The sequence below is a fragment of the Amphibalanus amphitrite genome, unplaced genomic scaffold (genome assembly GCF_019059575.1).
Source record: "Amphibalanus amphitrite isolate SeventyFive unplaced genomic scaffold, NRLGWU_Aamphi_draft 000610F_arrow, whole genome shotgun sequence".
Classification (NCBI taxonomy): domain Eukaryota; kingdom Metazoa; phylum Arthropoda; class Thecostraca; order Balanomorpha; family Balanidae; genus Amphibalanus; species Amphibalanus amphitrite.
This window is the reverse complement of record NW_024882104.1, coordinates 82729-100835: the sequence shown is the minus strand read 5'-3', so window position 1 is coordinate 100835 and position 18107 is coordinate 82729. Positions and strand designations below refer to the sequence as shown.

Here is an 18107-nt window from a genome sequence, read left to right as displayed (position 1 = left end):
CCATGAAATGCAGTATACAGTAATAGGTCTGTCCGCTGCGAGCTGTCGCTCCGCCTTGCGGCGGCGGTTCGAAGGAACCTGTAACAGACAGCCCGAGCATTGTCCAGCATAAAAATGTCCCAAATTCGTGTAGGCGTGACAGGCAGACGACTGGCTAACACTACGTCAGCATGGCCAAAGCTGCCGCTCCGCCCAAACGGGCGGCGGCCCGGAAACCGGGCCTAAAACGGGCAGCCGTGGCGTCGGCGGTGCTGCAGTGCCGCTCACAACGCGCAACATAAAACAAAACGCCACGACACCATGAAATGTAGTACACAGTAATAGGTAGGTCCCCTGCGAGCTGTCGCTCCGCCTTGAGGCGGCGGTTCGAAGGAACCTGTAACAGACAGCCCGAGCATTGTCCAGCATAAAAATGTCCCAAATTCGTGTAGGCGTGACAGGCAGACGACTGGCTAACACCACGTCAGCATGGCCAAAGCTGCCGCTCCGCCCAAACGGGCGGCGGCCCGGAAACCGGGCCTAAAACGGGCCGCCGTGGCGTGGGTGCCTGCTGCAGGACCGTTCACAAAGCGCCACACAATCGTAAAAACAAAACGCCTCGACACCATGAAATGCGGTACGCAGTAATAGATCGGTCCGTTGGAGCTGTCGCTCCGCTTGAGGCGGCGGCTCGACGGAGCCCATAACAGACAGCCCGAGCATTGTCCAGCATAAAAATGTCCCAAACTCATTTAGGGAAGCCTGTAGGCGTAACACGCGGACAAGCTGCCGAGTGCTGGCCCACGTCAGCATGGCCAAGGCTGCCGCTCCGCCCCAACGGGCGGCGGCCCGGAAACCGGGCCTAAAACGGGCAGCCGTGGCGTCGCGTCGGCGGTGCTGCAGTGCCGCTCATAACGCGCAACATAAAAACAAAACGCCTTGACACACAGAAATGCGGTACACAGTAATAAAATACATGATCGGTCTGCGTTGGGCTGTCGCTCCGCCTTGAGGCGGCGGCTCGAATGAGCCTATAACAGACAGCCCGAGCATTGTCTAGCATTCAAAGCATGCTGCTGCAGTGCCGCTTATAAGCGCGCAACATAAAACAAAACACCCTGACGCCCAAAAAAGTGCGGTACACAGTAATAAAGACAGATGACCGGTCTGTTTGAACTGCCGCTCCATGTGAGGCGGCGGCGGCCAGCGATCGTGGCGACGCCGGGTTGGCGACTGGAGCAGCGCAGGGCAGTTTCAGGGCCGCCACGACGCGGCGGCGGACGCGGCAGGCGGCATGTTGTCGAAGCGTGCGGCAGCCATGCAGGATCCGGTCTTGCCCAGCATGGATGGTCGGGCGGCCGGGTCGATGGGGCTGGTCCCGGCGCGGCCGGCGGACCCGCCGTGGCGACGGCTGTGCGGCGGCTTGGTGCACCGGTGGCGGTAGTTGAAGCAGCCGCCGCTGGGTGTCGGGGAGCGACGTGACGCCGCCCAGTCGCCAGCAACTCCGACATGAGGGGGGAGGGCAGGGCGCGCTCCGCCGGTGGACCGAACCGCGTGAAGCATCGCCGACGCGCATGGAAAAAAAAAAGAGAACGCTGTGTTAGACCGTTGCCCGCTTGCATGCACGCCAGGTTAGAACTGCTGACCGAAAGACACCTCCCGTGGTGCATATGTACGTCAGGCGATTGCTGGCCGGCTGATCGCTTGGGCACTATGCATGCAAGTGATGCTAAACACTGCTTACCGACCAGACACCCACGGGCCGGACCAAAACTAGGCCGCGGCAGACATGGCCGAAAAGCATGAGGAAAAAAAAAACATTGTGTTAGCGGGAGACGCGTTCTCGGAGTGTGCGAGCCCGCCGCCGAATCATAAAGTGCAATAAATCGGCCGCAGGCGGGAATGGAGACGAACTTGCGGCTCGCCTTGCTCCCGAAAGTCAAGTCAAACACGGACCGATTGCGTCCTCATCTGTGGGTGTGCCCTCAGGTTTACTATTGACCGGCCCGCGATCGCATGCACGTCCGGTCAAACCACGGACCGACTGGCACCCCTCGGGGTGCTTACGTCAGGTCGCTGCTATTCGAAGAAAACGTATCCGGCGCTGTGCGTGCACGTCATTATAAAATGGCAGACCGTCCAGATATCCCTCGGGGTTGGCATGCAGGCCAAGTACTGACCGGCAAACGCAGCCGGCGATAGGCATGCGCGGCATTTCGATGACCGCCCGAACCACTCTCGGGGAACGAACGCCACCACCAAAACGCTACCCGCTATTCGCACGAACGTCTATGTCAAACCGATGACTCACCGGATAACCCTCATGCTGACCGACCCCCGCGACCGCATGCAAGTCGAGAACAAAACCGCTGACTGGCCATGCTTTCTTCAGAGTCGCCCGCCAGGCCCTCGGGCTCGCCACTGTCTAGCTGTTCGCCGCCGGCGGTATGCATGCACGTCAGGTCAGACCGTTGACCAACTGGCACCCTCAGGTGCGGATTAGGCCCTCAGGCCACTGGCACCCTCAGGTGCGTATCAGGCCCTCAGGCCCGCCATGACCGGTCGTTTGCCGCCGGCGGTAGCATGCACGTCGGGTCAAACCGTTGACCGACCGGCACCCTCAGGTGCGTATCAGGCCCTCAGGCCACTGGCACCCTCAGGTGCGTATCAGGCCCTCAGGCCACTGGCACCCTCAGGTGCGCACCGGGCCCTCAGGCCCGCCACTGACCGATATTCGCCGCGGCGATATCCATGCACGTCGGGTCCACTTGCTGCCCGACCATGCGCCCCACAGGGCTGCATGCATGCTATCCGCTGGCCGACAGCCGGCAGCCGGCGATATGTATGGGCTTCAGGTCGACCACCGACCGACCAAAACCTCTCAGGGGGGGGGGGGGGCGTGCTGCCGGTCAACTGCTGACCGGCAAAATGCGCAAAACTACTGTCAGCGGCTGTGCCGTTAGAGAGCGGAGTCAGGCGTGCAGGGCCGGGGTCACCAACCGGCCGCACTGACGCGCCGCCGGAGACGGGGAAGCAGTACAACGAGACGGCCGCACCGGGCCGTAAGAATAGGCACTAGATATATTCCCGACACGGGAAGGACTCGCCTGTAATTGAAAAGCGGCGCACCGCACTGTTGGAGCGCACCAGACGCAAAGGAATTCCGAAAGCACACAGAACACATATTGTCACGTGGCACTGCGGGCGCTCACTGAGGCCTGAGGGCCGGTGGTGCTCACGCCGTGCGGTAGGTGTCGCTACAGGCTACAGTTTGCGCCCGCGTGCAGAGAAAGGCTTTGCTGCGCGCCACTGTTAGTCGCGCGCATCAAATACATTTATGGAAAGAACACCTTCCTAATTTTTTGCACACTTCTTAACAATGAGCTAAATATTTTTTTTAAAGAAATAAAAATTCAAAAAAATTTGGTCCCAAAGTCCAAAAAATACAAATGAAAGAAAATTCGATATGTCATATATTAAAAATAGCGTATTTTTCGAAATTTCACAAATACATATTAATCTCTGTTTCATTGCAAGTTCAATGTTATCTAACATTTGGCATTTGAATAATCCGTCTTAGAGTTACAGCCCGCCAAACTTAGCGCTGCAAAGCAAGATCCAAAAAATGTTATACTCCATAACTCAAAAAATACTTATCTGATAAGCCTGAAATTGTTACAGGTAGATTCAGAGCCCCTGATTACCCCTGAGACCAATTCTCGTCAAATTCCGAGAGATGAGGGTGTCAAATTGGAAAAAGTGGTACGATCTATCGTGGAATGCCCCAGTGCCTACCACCTTCTATCTACATACCAAATTTGAGATCGAAACCACTTTTTTTTTGGCCAATAGACCTCGTAGCGCAAAACAAAGACCACCATTAGACTCCCCGTGACGAGCTGCATCGACTCAATACCTATTTTATGCAAAACTATCAGCTTTGAAATTTGACCTTTTTTACCTGACCTTGACCTGAACTCCACCAGAAAGTGACTTACACCGAGTCCCCTCCACTTGGACTAGTGTCAGTTGGTCTAGTATCGTTTGGGCTAGTTCATTTGGTCTAGTGCTTTATTTGGTCTAGTGCCACTTGAGCTAGCTTCATTTGAGCTAGTGTCATATTTGGTCTAGTTCATTTGTGCTAGTTCCCGAACATTCAAAGGTGCCACTTTGAATGTTCCGTCCATCATCCAAATGTTATTTTTGCTTAATTCGTCTAGCATGACTTCGGAAGAAAAGACTATCAGTCTGTCGTTTCCATCATCTTCATTGTCATACAGCAGGAAACGATGCTCTTCTCCCCGTTTTGTCGTTTTGTACTTCTCTGGAATTATAATGCCTGACCTGTTGAGTGGCGCTACTTCATGTCCGATTTCTGAATGTTTTCGTTTTCTTTGGATACGTTGCGAAATTGCCTTTCTAGTTGGAGCTTCTGTTGTGGCTTCTCTACTCAAATTCATATCACTTATAATTCTTCTTGGACGCAAATTTGACGTTTCTGCCTGTTCCATGGCTTTGTCCAATGCCGAAACAACTTCAACTCTTGCCGGAACTGGGGGGTGGTTGTGAATTTGCCTAGTAACAACTTGTCTTTCGGTATGATATCGTAATGATGTTGAAACAGATCCTTTACATCCTTTGTTTTCGCATTGCCAATTTTGAGTGGTAATATTTGAAGTATTCTTTCGGTAGACAAAACCTTCGAAGCTTAATTTGTCCCCACCCCTTGATGACTTAAAAATTTCCATAGCTACAGCCGATAACCCGTAATTTGCATCTATCACACAACAAATTTACCTCGCTTCAGTCGAAACAGAAAAGGAATCTATATATAAGGAACTATAAGGATATAATAATAAGGAACTATATATGGCCTTGAAAGGAATGAAAGCTGCCTCGTGAAGTTCTGTAAAAAAATAAAATAACCGCAAAATCTTTTCCTCGTGAGTCTAATTATTGTGCCAAGCATGATAATACACCTCCATCATGGAAATGAGTCTGCTGAAAGCTAGACGAAATTACGGCACTAGACCAAAGGCACTAGCTCAAATGAATGGCACTTTGGCACTAGCTCAAACGAAACTAGCCAAACTGGCGCTAGACCAGCTGAAGCACTAGACCAATTGCACTAGCTCAAAAAGCACTAGACCAAATGATGCTAGACGAAGAGAGTGGCACCCACTTACACCGTACCTGATGGTCTTTTAACCATCACCATTGAGTTGGAAATGAAAAATTGGCCATAAAACATGCATCGCACAACCTTGGTAAAGCTGGGTTCATGTGCTGACCCTTTGGTGACCTGACCTGTGACCTGACCTGGTAGTTCAATGACCTCTAATAGCAACATATGTACTAGGCAGCTGACGCCCTGCTATCGAACGCCGTTTGAATTTTAAAAATTCGTCCAGTGGTTTCGGAGATACGGGAGGGGGCAAAAAATGTCCCCCCCCCCCACCGCGCGGAAGGTGGCCGGGAGGCCTGCCGGGATATAGGACATGTTTGTATTTCCACAGGTACTTCGGCGACTGGAGATACCGCACATCGTCTGTTTGAATGATGCAACCGCCGAGTTCACTGCGCTGGCCCGAAAACTGGACTGTCCAATCATGGGAATTCAGAACAAGTACCTGACCCAGAACATAATCGCCGTCAAGATACCACGGAAAAGGGCCGTGCTGCAGCTTCGTCGCCCGCCGCCGGGACAGAAGGGATTCTACATGCCCTGTGAGGTGTTCCATCCGGAAAGGTGATGCAACTGCTGAAAAAGGCGGCTGATATTACTCAAATGATGATCGTAAATAGCCCTAAGCGTAGCTTACTTCAAGTAACTCATGTTGTCGCGACCGGGGGGTACTGTGCGTTTGTTGCCTAGCAACGAAATTGTTGTCATATTTTTGTGCTTAGAAAATTAAGGAAAAGGGGCCTTTTGGATGAGAAACTGATTGAAACGGGGTCATTATTATAGCTCATTCTGAAACAGTGAAAGTAAATATGCAAAGCCAAGGACGATGCATTCACTGATTAACAAGTGTCAAAGTGACATTCAAGAAGGGTTTATCTTTATGTTTCAACTTATTTCTTAGTTTATTTTCTCTCGTTAGCCGCAATGTGCGACTTTTGGAACGGTGTTTTTCATTTCGATCAAGGAGCGAAGTGGATCAAGCCTGTACCAAAATAAACATTGATTTCGAAAGTGCATTTGCGGCATTAAGTTTCATATTTTTTAACGGCTAACGGTGACAGTTCCAAAATGTTTGCAAAACTCTAAGATGAACTGCACAGCATAAGTTTAAGAGAAGCTGCTCAGATATAAAGTAGCATGATGCAAACCAATGTAGCGTCTGAATTCAAGTTATCAACTTTGATTAAGATACACTGATTTATTTGCACCAATCATGTCAGCATCTGATTTCAAAAGGAAGCGTGGGAGGATGCTGTCAAATCTCACCAGAGTAAGAAGACGAGCCCTAGTAATGATTGAAAATAGAGGCTCTAGGACGCAGCTGGTCGACATGCTTAAGGAGCTGGACGCTGCACTTGAGTCTTTAGAAGAAGTGAACGAAGAGCTCAAAGAAGCAATAGCAGAAGATGAAGCACTTGTTCAAGAAGCGGTCGATTACATGAAGGTTGCAGAGCAGCAACACGACGAAGCATATCAATGCATACGAGAATATTTGAAATCCAGACAAGGTGAAACACCATCTATAGTGTCGGGCTCAATTCAGTCTCACCAGTCCAGCAGCTCGTTAGCTGCTCGAAGCGCTGACATTGCTTTTCAAGTGAAAGAAAAGGAACGTAAGCTTCTGGAGCGGCGACACCTGAGAGAAAGGGAAGAACAAGAGTTGCGAAGAAAAAATGAGCTTCAAGCCGCTAAAGATGCCGAAGAGTTAGCCAGGCTAGAAGCGCGCCTTACCGCAGCTGCTGAGAGTGAGCTCAGCTGGGACCGCAGAAAGGATTTTGATGGTGAGGCATCCGCAGTTGAAGAGCAAGGAGCTCAAACCGAAGGCGATTCCCCAGCTGAAAAGGAGTCTGAAGATGACAGCCCTGAAGTGCATGTGCCTATTCTGCCGTCCAGCGCCCGTCCTGTGCCAACTCAATCTGAATCTCTGTTCGCAAGAAGTCTCCCAAGAATCACGCTGCCAAACTTCAGTGGTAGTCCGGGAGAGTGGCCAAGATGGTTCGCGCTCTTCCGAACATTGGTGCACGATCAAGCAACCTTAAACTCCACTGAAAAAATGGCGCATCTACAAAACGCAGTAACGGGTCCGGCGCAGCAGCTGATCAGTGGGATGCTCTACGAAGGGACTCTCTATGAAGAAGCGCTGCACGCGCTAGAAAACCGCTTTGGCAGACAAGAGGACATTGTGCAGGCGAAAATGAAGGCTATCTTTGCATGCCCGTCGCCAGCAGATCTAGATCTGCAAGGATTGGAACGGTTTCACTCAGCTGTTCACTCTGCCGTAACAGTTCTTCAGAACCTGAAGTACGAAGGAGACCTTCAAAGCACAGAAAACCTGCGTAGAATAGTGGAGAAGTTGCCGCAAGAAATGAAGCGCGTTTGGAGCGCACACGTCGTTGAAATGGAGCCGGCCCGAGCTACATTGATCAACTTCGACCAGTGGCTCACAAAACAAGTGAGGATCTCTCAGAAGCTCACTGCCGTGACAATTCAAGACACTGATCAAGTCAAAAAACGCGCCTGGCAGTCCAGACCAGCAACTGGAGCACAACATCAAAAGACAAAAGAAAAGACACTGGCGACACTGGCTACAAACACTACAGCCTCACTCGATTCTGACACTTGTGTGTGTTGCAGCGGGAAGCATCATTTGAAGGACTGCGAAGCATTCAGAGCGCGAGACGCCAATGGCCGAGCTGAGCTAGTGTTCAGCTCAGGAATGTGCTTCATCTGCTTAAAGAAAGGCCACATGAGCAGAAATTGTGTCTTTTCTAAGAAGTGTGGAATAGACGGGTGCAGGATGAAACACCACAAGATGCTGCACGGCAGTCACCGTGTAAGGCCTCACGGTGGTGACCAGAGAGTCATAGCCGCAGTAACGGGAAACCGACCAGCAGAGGGAATGACGCTTCTCCAGATAGTTCCCGTTCGAGTGCACGGCCAAGATGGAAGATTTAGAGACACGCTGGCCCTGCTAGATCCAGGATCTCAGACCAGCTTATGCTCGGAAGCAATCATCAGAGATGTGAAGATTTCAGGCGAAGCGCAGTCGCTATGCATCGAAAATGTTGAAGGACGAGGAAGTACCAAGAGGTCTGAAAGGGTCCAGCTGACTCTGAGTCCTTTGTGCGAAGGTCAAGATGTTGACCGCAAGATCCTTGTTCCTGAAGCGTTCTCTGTGCCGCGAGTAAACGTCCGAGCACAGCACATTCCTAAACGATTGAAAGATGACTGGAAGCATCTACAAGGCATAAACATACCTGACTGCTCACAGGGAACAGTGGAGGTGCTTCTAGGCGCTAATGTCCTTGAAGCCGTTCTTCAACGCGAAGCCAAAGTTGGACGAGCAGGAGAACCGGTGGCGGTGCGCACGGCATTTGGCTGGACGTTGACCGGCACGATCGCTGGTTTCGTCCCACCTCAAACCAGAGAGGTGATGTTCATCCACCGTGCGGACACAGAAGACAGGCATCTCGGAGAGTGTGTCGAAGAGTGGTGGAAGACTGATTCATTTGGCACGAAAGTTGAGCTCAAAGGGGAAGCTTCAGCAGAAGACCTGCGGGCATTGCGTCTCCTAGATACATCAGTGAAGAAATGCGGAGACCGATACGAAGCAGGACTTCTTTGGAAAGGCAAAGATCAGAGAATGCCTGACAACAGAGCATCAGCCATGAGAAGTCTTCAGAGCCTTGAGAAAGGCTTGTTACGTAACCCGGAAAAGGCTAAGGCGTATGAAGCCGAGCTCCAAGCTTATGTTGAAGCGGGGCACGCACGCAAGCTGTCTCAAGAAGAAGCCGATCAGCGTTTGAAAAGGCGCTGGCTTCTACCACATCACGCGGTAGTAAACCCCAATAAACCCAAGCTGAGGGTAGTCTTTGATGCTGCAGCGACACACCTGGGAGTGTCCCTGAACAGTGAGCTGATGAAGGGGCCGGACATGCTGCAGAATCTGGTTGGAATTTTGCTCCGCTTCAGAGAGGAACAGACTGCCATGGTAGCAGACATCAAGAAGATGTTCCACCAGATCAGGATTCGCCAGGAAGACCAGCCAGCATTAAGTTTCTGGTGGCGAAACCTTGACACCACACGACAGCCTGATATGTACCAAATGCAAGTAGCAATATTTGGCGCGAAGTGCAGCCCAGCGATCGCAAATTTTGTACTACAGAGAGCGGCAGAAGACGGCTGCACTGGCACAGAAGAGTCCACAGCAGCCAAGAAAGCGGTTCAGACCAGCTTTTACATGGATGACTTCGTCAAGTCAGAATGTTCCAGTGAAGCTGCACTCAATATGAAAAGAGAAGTCTCCAGCATCCTCGCCAAAGGAGGGTTTTGCCTCACGAAGTGGATGAGCAATGAGGAGAGGGTGCTGGCTGAAGTCCCGGTTGATGAAAGAGCTGTCTTGAAGATAGACTCGTCGGGCAAGTCGTACTGCAGCGTTTTAGGATGCAAATGGACCCCGCAGGACGACTACCTGGCCGTCAAGTGTAGCGTAGTCGCGGTGCCGCCGACGAAGAGAGGAATCCTGAAGCAAGTCGCGTCTATGTTTGATCCTTTAGGGATCGTGGCGCCCTACACACTAGTGGCGAAGAAACTGATCCAGAGTCTCTGGGAAAGAAAGCTAGGCTGGGATGAAGGAATCACAGGAGAAACCCTACATATCTGGAGACGCTGGCAAGAAGAGCTTCAGCAGGTTGAGGACGCATGTGTTCCACGGTGGTATGGCGCGCCGGAACAAGAAGTTGACGCTCAGTACGAGCTGCACATGTTCAGCGACGCCTCCGAATTAGCGTTCGGTACCGTAGCATACATCAGAGTATTGTCCAGCGGCTACTATCACAGTCGCTTTGTGATGGCTCGCACTAGGCTCGCACCTCTGCGACAGCTGTCGATAGTCCGACTTGAGCTGCAAGGTGCCGTCATGTCAACAAGAGTAGCCAGTCTTATCAAAAGGGAAATGAACTACAACTTCAAGCGAATCGTCTTCTGGACAGACAGTCAAGTGGTGCTGCAGTTTTTGAAGAACGAAAGTCGGCGATACCACACATTTGTGGCGAATCGTGTATCTGAGATTCACGACACGACAAGCCCAGATCAGTGGCGCTTCGTGCCAGGCTCAGAAAATCCGGCAGATCTCTGCTCAAGAGGAAAGTCTCTGGTCAGAGTTGAAAAACCAGCAAGAGTGGTGGCTAGGCCCAGCGTTTCTAGAAAGCAAAGAAGAGCACTGGCCACCACAAGAAGACGTAGGAGACATCAGTCCAGACTGTGTAGAAGTCAAGAGGTCAGCAGCCATCTGTGCGACAAGTCATGCTAGTTCACCAAAAGAAGAGATCACTTCTCTACTGTCCCAGCTCATAGACCCGGCGCGGTTCTCTTCATGGACTCGTTACAGACGCATTGTCGCATGGATAAGGCGATTCATCAGCAACGTGAAGAGCAAGGTTGCTGGCACAGAAGTCATTGATGGTCCACTACGCAGCGCAGAAATTGATGCGGCTGAAATCAGCATAATAAAGGACGATCAAGAAACCTGCATGAAACAAGCTAGTCTCGACCACCTGTCTCCATTCCGAGATCAACACGGCCTCATGAGAGTTGGTGGGCGCCTGAGCAAGACTTCGTTAGACGAGTACACGAAACACCCCGTCATTCTTGACGCCAAGAGTGAGATCACCAGACTGGTCATTGTCGATGCACATCAGCGAGTCATGCATTGGGGATTGGAAAGAACACTTTGTGAGCTGAGATCGAAGTACTGGGTGCAACGGATGCGGTCAGCTGTGAAGAAGCACCTGTGGAAGTGTGCATTCTGCCGTAACCGCCGCGCCTCGCCTCAGCCACCCAGGATGGCAGACTTGCCAGAGGCCCGTCTAGACATGAGACGTCCGTTCAGCACAGTCGGACTCGACTTTTTCGGACCTCTGACGGTGAAGAAGTTTCGAAAGACAGAAAAGAGATATGTGCTGCTGATCACATGTCTCGCCACTCGGGCCATCCATTTGGAGCTAGCTGCTTTGATGGACACCAGTAGCTTCATCATGGCACTGCGCCGCTTTATCGCACGAAGAGGTAGACCTCGAACTATCTACTCGGACAATGGCACTAATCTAGTCGGAGGCGAAAGAGAACTGCGAGAAGCCATCGAACATTGGAATCAGGCACAGATATCCGATGCTTTGAGTCAGAGAAACATCCAGTGGGTGTTCATCCCGCCAGCCGCCCCGCATATGGGCGGTGCATGGGAGCGTCTGATCGCCTCGGTGAAGCGCTCCCTCAAAGTGGTTCTAGGAAACAAATGCGTCTCGGAGGACGTTCTTCAGACGACCCTAGCGGAGGTCGAATTCATGATCAACGGCCGTCCTCTGACCTACATTAGCAGTGATCCTCAAGACCCCGAACCTCTTACGCCCAACCACTTCTTGTTGGGCTCATCTGATGGAAGAGAAGGACTACCGCCAGGGGTATTCAATGATGCTGATGCTGATGTTGTTGGACGGAGGAGATGGCAACAAGTACAGATCCTCGCTGAACATCTGTGGAAAAGGTGGCTCAAGGAGTACCTTCCTACGCTGATAAACAGACAGAAATGGAAGACAGAGAAGAAGAATCTGCAGATAGACGACGTAGTTTTGGTCGTCAACAGTCAGAGTCCTAGAGGATACTGGGAATTGGGACGCATCACAAGAGTCTACCCAGGCTCTGACGGAGGAGTCAGATCAGCGGAAGTGAAGACAAAGAGTGGGACGTATGTTCGCCCGACAACGAAGTTGTGTCTCTTGGAGAGTCTCAACTAAGCCTCTAAATCGGAATCATCGGAGAATCCGTGCGACGGGGTGCACGGCCAACTGGCCCAATATGTGATGCTCATGTGAGACGAACCGTGAAAGTAATGTTGATCTTGATGGAGGGGGTACGTTCTGTGTTCGAAGACATTGATAATGATCCGCGTGGCTAGCACCCACATTTGTGACCTGCGTAAGGTCAACGCGAGCCGTGACAGAATCGGCATGGGCCGTTAGTGCTCAGAGCTGACACGGTGTGGTCGTTAAGTGCAGAGTGAAAGACACCGAGGGGTGTCAGGAACGTGTGGCCTGTATCGCGAGTGACATGTTTCGTGTTCCCCCTTGTGAACACTGGTGGGGGAGGATGTCGCGACCGGGGGGTACTGTGCGTTTGTTGCCTAGCAACGAAATTGTTGTCATATTTTTGTGCTTAGAAAATTAAGGAAAAGGGGCCTTTTGGATGAGAAACTGATTGAAACGGGGTCATTATTATAGCTCATTCTGAAACAGTGAAAGTAAATATGCAAAGCCAAGGACGATGCATTCACTGATTAACAAGTGTCAAAGTGACATTCAAGAAGGGTTTATCTTTATGTTTCAACTTATTTCTTAGTTTATTTTCTCTCGTTAGCCGCAATGTGCGACTTTTGGAACGGTGTTTTTCATTTCGATCAAGGAGCGAAGTGGATCAAGCCTGTACCAAAATAAACATTGATTTCGAAAGTGCATTTGCGGCATTAAGTTTCATATTTTTTAACGGCTAACGGTGACACATGTTATGGCAGGAGTTTCACAATCGAGGCAGCGAATGGCAATGACTGACCTGACCTCCGATTGCCCTTACAAGAAGTGCGAAGTCTACTTGCAGAGGTGTGTCGAGACGAGATCCTTTTCAATTATTTGACGTTTTGTCATACTGAAAAAGACATGACACTGGTTAAGACTCGCCTGGTCAACTCACCTTGTTGGGTTTCCATTTTTGTTCAGAGCCAAAAACATGGTTAGGAAATTGAATTCCAATTTGGAAACCTGAACATTTACGAAGTAGTTATGGTGCCTTCGTAACATTGGCGTATTCAATGAGCACGAACATATGATATTGTCGACAGCGATACGGCCTTGCGACAGCGCAACATATTTATCATTGGTAGCTCTGCAACGCGCGTATGTCTAGAAAAGTGTACAACCGTCAGTCAGTGAATTCTTAGCCCAGCGCCTTCTCCAGTAACTTCTTGAAGCTAGCTAAGTTAGTTGTGGTCACAACATGCTGTGGCAAAGCATTCCACGCAGCTATGCATCTCACATTGAAGAAGTGTCTCCTTACATCGGTGTGAGACGTCGGAATGAAAATATTATTGCAATGACCTCGCGTGCTGCTGTGTTATAGGACGTTCAAACAGGTCAGAGACATCTAGGTGACTCCTGCCATTAAACAACTTTCAGCACTGAATAAGATCTGCCCTCAGCAGTCTGCCCTTGACTGAGAAAAGCTGCAAGCTACGTAGTCTACCGGCATAGTCAAGTGTCTCAACTGAGACGATTTGATTGACCGATCCCCGAGACGACTTGAAGGCATGATACATGATACTGGTTCTCTTAGGTTGCAACCCTTTAGCGATAGAAACGCTCGGCCAAATCAATTACGCATATGTCTAAAAATATCATTCAACCTTGATGCATTTGATTCGACAGGTTCCTGAGGAAGTTCGGCATCTCTGTCGAGATGCTGCCTCTCGTGTCGACGATCCCGGGCACCGGTCCACATCCGCCAGCCCTGTTCGACGCGTTCTTCGAGAAGCTTGAGGAGCAGTACCACTCTGTGGAGCAGAAGCAATTCCGACGACTGGACCTGCTGATGCGGTGGCTCTCCGACAAGGATTCCATTGAAACTGCCCTGAAAGAGGTTTGTCCTTCTGGTATTGCTTTATTCCTTGCGGTATATTCCGGTAGATTGCTTGCCTTTAACATCGCCGGCCGAGTGGGGAAGGGGGTGACGTACTCCCTTATAGTTTATTTTTCGCGATAACTCCGAACTCGCCGGCGATAGAAAGCTGAAACTTGGCATAGCTGACCTTTGAACCAAGTCACATTTTGAGACACCAACTACATTTTCAGGTCAGGTCATGTCACTGACCTATAACGTCATAAGTGAACTTCGATCCTAGTCAGATGTTGCAATTTTGCAACGCCCTCAGTACCAGAGGATCTTATACAAGAGATAAAACTTACAGGATACAGTATCCCCTAGAAGTCCCAAACTTGTAGGTATATCTCGATTTTTTCCCCTGAAGGTCACATGAGGTGAGGTCGGTCACGTAACCTCCCTATAAGGGGGACTTGGGGTAATCCCGCTACTTGGGAAACCCCACCATACCCCATATTGGTGAGATTATGAGTTTAAACAATGCAATTAGCGTGATTTTTAGTCACCGTACTACGCACGACTCGGGAGGCGGAAGGGATGCGACACTTGCGGATACATACAAAATAATGATTTTACAGAAGTTATCGGGTAAAACCGTCATGCTAAGACGGGTACTCATCTGCCTTGCTTGAAAGTAGGATTAATAACTGTCTTTGAGGAAAAAAAAACAAATATTCCACCAGCTAGCTGCACAATTTAGTACGATTATTTGTGAAATTGTACATAATGAAGCAAGAGCATTCAATGGCGGGCTTACCGCCACCCTTTTATGACTAGTAAAAATGCAAGATATTCTTTTTTTAGAACAAATTCAAATTATATTTTGGAATGACGGAACCATTCATCAACTTTTGCATTGTTGACTTTGCAGACAACATTACCTCCTTTGACCAGGTTCGTGACCTGGGGTACACTAAGATGACTTTGAACCGAGGTCAACATCTGAGCTTGACCTCTGCACCCAAACAGAAAATAAACCATTTGACCTGTCTAAGAAAGACGAACACGATTATGGTAGTATCGCAGCTCTTTTTTGCGAAGTTATTTATGAGTAACTAGTAAGTGATCTCGCGCCTTTGGTCACTTGTCCTGATCTCACAGGTTAGCAGTTGACCTGAGACCTTAAAATGGGGTGCCAGTCAGTACTCTTGGTAGCGGTGGACATGCTCGTTTTTCTGCGACAATCTAGCTCCGTCAGGTGCGAAATAGCGAGGGGGTCGCAGCCGGCTCCCTCCCCCCCCCCCCGATCGGCTGGGGCCTATGTAGAAACCAATAGGTCCAGCGAGGCTTTTAATGGCAAGTGAATCATTAAGCAACTGAATACATCATATTTAATTAGTCACCTCGTCAGAAAACAGTAAATGTCACTCGCTGGTGAATCGCCCGTGAACACATTGTGCTTATATTTTTAAGGGATGATATGACATGGAATTTAATTTGCCTATCTTGTGTATGCCATCTGCTAGGCTTATGTCTCGGAGAGTGGCACAACATCAGACCAAAAGAAGTTATAAGGGAGTGATTGCTGACAGTATGGATTTCTTTCAGGTGCTCTGCAGCTGCCAAATTTCCGAGCAGAAAAAGTGGGACATCGAAGACCAAATTCACCGAATCGTCAGCTGCCAAGAAAAAAGCAGTCTCGAGTTTCTCAGGGACGCCAGGACCATGATGCTGCCCAAAGGGATGGTGCTGTGCGACATAGCTGCTCCCGTGGCTCCTTCGGTCCTATCTGGCTACACTCCAAGTTCAGCCCCCACTGACCCCACTCCAGTCCCCACTGGCCCCACTTCAGCCCCCACTGACCCCACTCCAGCCCCCTCTGACCCCAGTCCAGCCCCCATTGGCCCCACTCCAGCCCCCACTGACCCCACTCCAGCCCCCTCCGACTTCAGCTCCACTACAGCCCCCACTGATCCCACTCAAGCCCCCACTGACCCCAATCAAGCCCCTTCTATCCGACCCATCCCTGACCACAGACCACCACTGTATGACCCCACTCCACCCGCAGCCAAAACCCGTCCCGCCTGGGTCAAATTTCCACATCCGCCGGCACTGCGACAAGCGGCAGCTAGCGGTACCGTGCGCACCAGCTGTCTCAGAGCCGTGTACAATGTGCCAATACCAGTGTCACCGTTGGTGGAAGATCACGGCCTTCCTTTTAGCCGCATGGCAGCTGTGCCGCTGCAGGCGAGACTCTCGGCGCTGCTGGGAGCTCCGACCCAGCCGCTGGTGCTGCTTGGCGTCCATAGGGGCGAGGATCACCAGATGCTGGCCAGCTGCACGTGGCGCGCGCCACTGCTGGAGCGCGTTCTGCTGGAAGGCGAGCAGAGCCGACTGCGAGCGGCGCTCAGCACGCTACAGCTGCGGCCGAACACGCTGGACGCGCTGCCAGAGCTGCTGCGGCTGCCGGCCGCCGCGCTGGTCGAGTGGCGGCGAGTCACGACCCCCCGCAGCGGGCGAGGTCAGGTGCGCGCCGTGCTGCTGACCCTGCTGGCGATGACGCCGGCCGGCACGCCGCCCTCGGCGCTCGGCCTGAGCGCTTCAGCGGCCGCCGAGTGGCGAGCCCGAGCCTGGCCATGGCGCTTTGCACAGCCTTCGCAAGGCCGGATCGACTGGAATGCGATGCACCTTCAGAACGAGCTGCAGGACGTGTACCAGACGGTCCTGAGCGTGAACGAGGTGCTGGACCAGCCCCTGCAGCAGCTGGATGTGATCGATACGATCCACGTGCCGATGACGATGCTATTCGGCTTTGCCAGCTACGGTAAGTGATTCTTTGACCTATTGTTTCTATCTATTGTTCTCTGCTTTATGTAACGACTCTCTGCCTCGTGTAATTGTGCCATTTGCCATTTTTGCCTGTGCTTACGCTCTTTTTTATTGCGTTTATGATCACTTTATCCTGTTTCTGTTACTGGCAGCTGAGACGCGCATGTGCCCCTTATTGACCAGCGCATGTGTGTTGTAACGGGTTTTGTATCATTCGAAGCCGCAAGTATACCCCAGAGCCATTGCGTTTGAATCACAATCGCAGCAGTGAAATAATGCCATTTCCTCCGCAGGCTACGACCCCGAGCCTGGAGAAGAGGTGATGAGCCTGGTCGACGCGGTGGCAGACACTGTCGAGGAGGAGGTCCGCTGGTGGCTGGACAACAGACGACAGGACAGCGGCAGCGCAGGTGGCGTATCACCCCATCGGGCCATGGGGAGACGAGATCGTGTCACGTCCTGCGGGGGTACCGTTGGTTGATTTACAATTCAGCTTTTGAGCTGAGTGTAGATGTGGGGTCAGGGTTCATTGTGAATACGGTAAGAAGTGGAGAATTTGACATCCACGGCTTGTTTTCTAATAGTTGTCATTGTCATAATGTTTTCTCGAGGAGTTCATCGCCCTTAAAATCACAAATACCTTGAACAAACTAGCTGCCGTTTCCAGCATAGAAACCTGTACACCAGATTCTCAAACCAAAGTACTAGGATCCCAGAGCATGTGTCATGGTTTTGGACTAGGAGTAGTTTGAATGTCCCGTAGCTCAGTTGGTTAGAGCGTTGGACTCCGCGTGGTGAGAGCACGCGTTCCCGGTTATGACAGTCCGGGTTCGGAGCGCGACGGGCGCTCGACATTTATGGGCCTCCTGACAGGTATGGTTGCGGTTGGTGGCAGGCCGTAGCCAGGCGAAGTCAGCGAGGGGACCGGCCGTGCGCGGCTTTGTGCGCACGTTAAACTTTGGACTCTAAATTCTGCCATAGAACTGGAATTGCGCGATCGGAGGGTAGAGGGCAGGGTCATCGCAACAAGCTTTGCTTAGCGGTGGCTCTGTCCTTGTGAATCCTTCCCATCAAAAGGTTCGGACTAAATTTATTTTAAAAAAATGTCAATTCACTTGAGCTGAACTTTTCCAGTGCTCCCAAGTTGTCCTTCCACAACTTCTTACGTCTGCGCCTCTTTCGCAGGTGTTCCTGCTTGGACGCCCCCACACAGTCGCCAAGGTCCCTCCAGCTCGGAGCACCCGGATCTGGGGGCAGTCAGAGAGCTCACCGGCCTCATCAACAAGCTGACCGGCGAGAACGCGCCGCGCCTGCTGGAGAAGATGCGCCACGTCTCGGTACAAACCGAGTACGGACTGTACGCACTCGTCGATGTTGTCTTCCGAGCTGTGCTGAAGACGCCGCGACTGATCGACATTTGCGCTGACGCATGCGCAGTGCTTGACAAACTCCAGGTACGTTGTGGCATCCT

General features: G+C 51.2%; 1 protein-coding gene across 4 annotated transcripts in view; it reads left to right on the top strand.

The window, feature by feature from the left end:
* LOC122363211 overlaps positions 1 to 18107 on the top strand; it is a 30293-nt gene that overhangs the window by 10768 nt on the left and 1418 nt on the right. For 3 of the 4 annotated variants that reach the window (XM_043332202.1, XM_043332204.1, XM_043332203.1), the window contains 5 exons: positions 5496 to 5728; positions 13636 to 13846; positions 15416 to 16631; positions 16930 to 17046; positions 17822 to 18090. In XM_043332202.1, the coding sequence (XP_043188137.1) occupies positions 5496 to 5728; positions 13636 to 13846; positions 15416 to 16631; positions 16930 to 17046; positions 17822 to 18090 (2046 nt within the window). Of the gene's footprint in view, positions 1 to 5495; positions 5729 to 12416; positions 12426 to 13635; positions 13847 to 15415; positions 16632 to 16929; positions 17047 to 17821; positions 18091 to 18107 lie in introns of those variants that run through there. The other variant, XM_043332205.1, reaches the window with a different exon arrangement.